This window comes from Bidens hawaiensis, unplaced genomic scaffold (assembly GCF_021521415.1).
Source record: "Bidens hawaiensis isolate Kalapana, Puna unplaced genomic scaffold, B.hawaiensis_p1.1 tig00045970_1, whole genome shotgun sequence".
In the NCBI taxonomy this organism is placed as follows: domain Eukaryota; kingdom Viridiplantae; phylum Streptophyta; class Magnoliopsida; order Asterales; family Asteraceae; genus Bidens; species Bidens hawaiensis.
The window spans coordinates 141,464-147,200 of NW_027498181.1; the positions used below are offsets into that span (position 1 = coordinate 141,464).

At 34.4% G+C, this 5,737-nt stretch overlaps 1 protein-coding gene across 1 annotated transcript; it reads left to right on the forward strand.

Moving 5' to 3' along the window:
• Positions 1-2,939: 2,939 nt before the first annotated feature.
• Positions 2,940-4,312, forward strand: LOC143596032 (putative protein phosphatase 2C 11). Its single transcript, XM_077074911.1, has 4 exons — positions 2,940-3,103; positions 3,697-3,839; positions 3,920-4,018; positions 4,124-4,312. The coding sequence occupies exons 1-4, from the start codon at positions 2,940-2,942 to the stop codon at positions 4,285-4,287; spliced, it is 570 nt and encodes a 189-aa protein (XP_076931026.1). The 3' UTR covers positions 4,288-4,312.
• Positions 4,313-5,737: the final 1,425 nt, after the last annotated feature.

Sequence of the window (5,737 nt, forward strand, 5' to 3'; positions counted from 1 at the left end):
GTTTATTTCCTCTTCTTTTTTCAGCTTCATTTTCAACTAAAAAGGCATGTGACATATGAAGTGATTTACTTGGAAAAATAATTTTAATTCAAGTAACTCTTTAATTTGTTTGTTAAACTCTTCTCTATCCTGTGGACTGTATTTCATGGGTTTTACTCTAATTATAGTCTTAGGGTCTATCAATTTTATTGAAGCCTTCATCCAGTTTTGGATTTTTCCAGGTCAATAGGATTTTCTGAGCATACCTTTTCAAGTAATGATTCTATTTTTTGATATTTTTGTATTTCAAGGAAATACTTTTCTTCTGGTTTTATAACTTCTTGGGTTATATTTGTTCCAGGGATTTGTTTTATTTTCGAATCCTTTTTCATAGATTCGAGAAAATCAGGTTTTCCAACCCTAAGTGTTTTAGTTATTTTCTTAATCAAAATCATTTCTTGATTAAGATGGAAAGATATTATGTCTAACCATTGTGTAAATGGTCCATATAACTGACAGAAAATATTTCCAATGAGTAAATCTATTCTTGATTCTTGTTGGTAAATGGTAGGAATAGGGAATGGTTCTCTTGAAAAGTAAACTATAAGGTTTCTACAAACCTTATTTAGTTTAATTGTTTCTTCATTAGCAATTGTTACTTTAATGTCTTTAGGTGTGTTTTCCCAAAGTTCTTCAGGGATAACGTATTTACTTGCTAAACATAGACTTGCTCCCGTGTCAACATAGCAATGTAAAGTTATCGTTTTATATCCTTTTAGAAAAAATTTTCCTTTGATATAAATAGAGTTAGGATTGGTTATATTAGCATAGACCAGTTCCTCTTGTTTTAGAATATTTTGACAAAAATGTAATTTGCCTAATTCATTTCCTTCCTGCTTAGGAGTTGTAGTCATTCTGAGTCAATAGAATCATCAGAAGAGTCGTTTCTGACTGTTAGTGAATATACCTGAGTATATCCATCGTAAATATTTTCAGAAGGAAAGTATCCTTCTTCTTCAGCTTCTAAAATAAGCTTTGTTTTTTCTGTGAATTTTTGTCGGTTAGGACATTCATTGGCATAATGTCCCTCTTCAGAACATATCCAACATCTATATTTTTTCTTTCCTTGTGGGCAGATTTTTGGTTTTTCTTTTGAAAAGTATTTTCCTGGTGTAAATTTTCTTTTCTTGGTTTTCCAAAACCTTCTTTTTGTTTTATACTTTCTTTTGTACTTCTTTTTGAAGTAATTTTTATCTTTGGGTGGGTCACATCCAAAGGATAATTGAGGTATTTCAGTTAAAGTACCACAACATTTTCTGTTAAATCTTTTTAACTGTTTTTATTTGTTGGAGAAATCACAATAAACGGTAATTTCTTCTTTGACAATCCTTGTTGCAAATCCGAGAGAATGCATAGTTAAAGGATTTTTCTCTTTATTCCATCTTTCTTTGGATTCTTCTCCTACAATGGGGATTTTCATTAAGTAAGCTTCTATCCAGGAATGATATTCACCCGTACTTAACTTGTATAAGTTTTGCTCAAAAAGGCATGTAATCATCTAAAAGGCATATATCACATAATTGTGCTTTTGTAAGATTTTGTCTTGCTTTTTCAAGAAATTTTTTATTTTCATGGTCTTTGTTTGTGAGGAAATCAAGACCTAAAAACATCATATACATGGCGTTGATTATTTGAACAAAAAGATCTTCACCATGTAAATCTTCATTCCAAGCAGTGCCTTTAATGAAGTCTTGAATGATTCCTGAAGATTTATGTTCTATTAATAATAATAATGCCTTTGCATTGGATAACTCTTCTGGATTGGACTGGATAATGAGACTAATATCACTATTCCATTTATCTATAACTTCTTTTCTTTTTTCAAAATCGAAGATACAGTCAATTTTAATGGTGTCAATTGCGGTTGAACTCACATTATTAGGATTCGGTATGCCTTTGTGATATGGCATAGAAAATTCTGTATTTTTCTTTTTGTAGCTAGTATAACTAGTACTGTCTCGATTTGTTCTACTATTATAGTTAGGAGTTTCTTCTGCAGAAGAATTTTCATCTTCAGTCATAGGTTCTGAAGCGATCTCTTTTTTAGGTTCCTTATGGTGAGAACTTGTTATGGAAAATATTTGTCTCTAAGACTCTTATTTTCGGAAAACTTTTGTTCACATTCTTTATCACTTAGTGACATTAATTGAACTAGTTTATGTATTTGCTCAGCTGAGCCTGTCTCTAGTTGGCTATCAAATATTTGCTCTAGTTTTTGAGAGATAGAATTCATTTGAGCTTTTGAATTTTTCTTTCAAGCTTTAGTTTTTTCTTTATTAGCTCGGTTTAATTTGTCACCCCGAGGCATGTTTGAATTATGCTGAATTTTTGCACTATAAGACATTTTGCTATTAAGTTGGTCATAAATGCTCAAACACATCACATGACTATTAAAGGTTGTCATGTGGATGTAGACCTTTTATGTCAATTTTTGTCAGGATATTTACAATTCTCAAAAAATCGTTTATTGTTCTTTTGTACCAAAAGACCATTTTAAAGCATTTGGACATTTACAACTTCCTAAACACAACTTGAAGGGGGAGGGGGTTGCTATGGAAATTCGTCCGAGCTCAGGCCTCCAAGTTGGGTGATCTGCCTCCCCTCACGATAAAATATATGGTTTCTACTAAATCAAAATAATAATAAACATTCTTATTTCATATTAAACAAGAAATAAATAAATAATTACCAAAATTGGTTTTTCACGATTCACATCATTTCATTTCAAAATGATAAGAAACCAAAAAAAACGTTGAAAAAAAAAGCATGGATAAAATAAAAGTGAAATTATGAGATGATCGATATAATCAATACACCACCTGACCATCATTCATCATATCATAAATAATATCATTCATTTTCTCCCTTTCAATGCATCATCATCATCATCACTGATCATTATGGATGCCACCGCTCCTCCGCCATCAAACCAACCTCCTGTTCCTATTCCTATTCCCGATGCCTCCAATCCGAAACCAATCGCCGAAACGAAAGAGGAACAATCTCCTGCCATTGCGGTTCTCTCCAAGGATCCTGATGCCCTAGACAGTGGCGGTGGAATTAGGTATTATATATATATATATGTATATATTATTACTATTACAATTTCACCTTTCGTTATGATTTTATGCATTTAGGTTAACCTAATTTTGGTTATTAGGAGTTTTGTTTTTAATTATTGATTACGGATTTAAACCTAATTTATTTCCTTTTACTTTATAATAATTGATTGTGATGTCCTTATCATCAACAGTTGGACACTTAGTTTATTCATACTGTATCAGATGGTTTATGTCATTCAATTTTAGCATAAGATTGTTAATGGTGTGGCTCGGGTTTGCGGTTAAATCACATCGATGGTAGCTTCCATGGGTGTTACAACCTGAAGAAATGAGATGAGAGAGAGAGAGAGAGAGAGAGGCTTTTGAGTGTGGTGAGGAGAGAGAGAAAGAGAGCGGGTAGGCGGGAACACCGTCGCCGGCGTGTTTGAGTGAAATAGTTGAGGTGGTGGCCGATGATTAGTTTGAAGGCGGGTGAGGGTGCAAGCGGACCACTCTTACATATTGACTGTGTTTAATATTGTTAATGGATTTACTAACTTATTTGATAGCTGTATATATAGGTAATTACTAATTAGATGTGTATTTGTGTATGTAGCTTTTTGACTGGAAGCAAAACTGCTGGATTTAGCTATGGATATGCGAGTTTGAAGGGGAAAAGGGCGTCGATGGAGGATTACATGGAAACAACCATATCAGAAGTTGATGGTCAAATGGTTGCCTTCTTTGGTGTTTTTGATGGTCAGTTTTTAAGTTACGTTTGGGGAAAATGTAACTGATTGAAAAGTTTGGTTATATGATGTTGTGATGTATGTATATAGGTCATGGTGGTTCAAGAACTGCAGAGTATCTTAAGAACACTCTCTTTAAGAATTTAAGCGCGCATCCAGGTTTTATGAAAGACACAAAGACTGCTATTGGTATATTAAACTTGATTTTGTCACTTGTCAGTTGGTTTGAGTTGTTATTGTAGTATCTGTTTTGATTGTTTGTTTTGGTGGTGAATCATGTTGATTGGTTGGCAGTTGAAGCGTTCAAACAGACAGATGATGATTACCTTAATGGAGAAAATCCTCAGCAAAGAGATGCTGGATCAACTGCATCAACAGTTGTGATCATTGGCGACAAGATTCTGGTAGCAAATGTTGGAGATTCCCGAGTTGTTGCTTCCAGGGCTGGCACAGGTTAGTTGGTTGACTTAGCTACTGGATTTAGTACCATTTGTTTCTTATCATTTACTTTTTTCAAACCTTTTAAATTTATGCGTTTCACTTTTATAAGAAGCTAACAGATATGACTTTAAATAACCTAATTTGGTAGAAGGATTTCTTATTTAAGATATTATACTTCGACAAAACAACGTGAAGTGTATAAGCGACAATCTATACAACTAAATTTCCGCACTAAATGCATAAAACAAACCAAATACACATCAAAAACCTTCCCAGCACAGTTTTCGTTGACAATTTCAGTGAGGGCCGGCTACTTGCATGTTGTAATAAGCATGTAAGATTGTAAGAAAGTTTTGTTTCTATCCTGTTAGTGTGTTTAATGTAAAAACCAACGTATTGGTTCTCTGCTTTAATTCTTTGTGGGGTCGATTATGTTTTTAAATGTCAACGGATTCATGCAAGGAAACACGTCAAAGATCCAAACAAGGAAAACCTTTATTACCGACACCAGCTACATGTGTTGATATTGTATCATCATTAAGCTAACGAAACGAATATATCAATCAATCAATCAATCATGCCCAGTAAAATCCCACCGACAGCAAAGCTATAAGTAGGGTCTGGGGAGGGTGGGATGTAGGCACACCGTACCTCTATCCAAAGGAATAAAGAGGTGGCTTCCAGAGAGACCCTCGGCTCTAAGAACATGTGTATGAAGCAAAATAAAAGAAATCAAAGTTTAACAGTTATATAAAAACTACTACTACTTATAATAATATTAATAATAAGATCACAGTTTAACAGCTATATAAAAGCTAATAATAATTATAATAATAATAATAATAATAATATATGTAAGGGAAATACCATTATGGTATGTGACCTAAATAAGTTAAGTCTAAGCCCTAAGGTATTCAATTCTCTCTAAAAATCCTTAACTTTAATTCTACTTCTCCACGAATTCCTATCCTCAACCATGTCCTCGGAGAGGTTTAAGTCTATCAAATCATGCCTAATCCTCTCATCCCAAGTCAATTTCGGTCGTCCTCTACCCCTCCTCCCCTCTATAGTAATGTTTTCTACGGATCTAACAGGATTCGTCGTCTGTCTTCTCTTTACATGTCCAAACCATCTCAATCTCCACTCTCTTATCTTGTCTGCTATGTTCGCCACCCCTAATCTCTCGCGAAACACATCGTTTCTTATTCGGTCTAGCCTTGTGTGCCCACACATCCAACGTAGCATTCTCATTTCTGCTACCTCCATCTTCCGCACTTGTGCCTTCTTGATGGCCCAACAATCTGTTCCATATAGCATTGCAGGTCTAACTGCCACCCTATAGAATTTTCCCTTTAGTTTAGTCGGGAAACTCTTGTCGCACAATATACATGTGGCTGCTTTCCATCTACACCATCCTACCTGAACTCGGTGGGTCACATCACTGTCTAATTCCCCATCGCTCTGTAC

Coding starts and splice junctions, on each gene's coding strand:
- LOC143596032 (XM_077074911.1), top strand. CDS start 2,940: ATGGATGCCACCGCTCCTCCGCCATCAAACCAACCTCCTGTTCCTATT. Junction 3,104..3,696: donor GACAGTGGCGGTGGAATTAG/GTATTATATATA, acceptor TTGTGTATGTAG/CTTTTTGACTGGAAGCAAAA. Junction 3,840..3,919: donor CTTCTTTGGTGTTTTTGATG/GTCAGTTTTTAA, acceptor GTATGTATATAG/GTCATGGTGGTTCAAGAACT.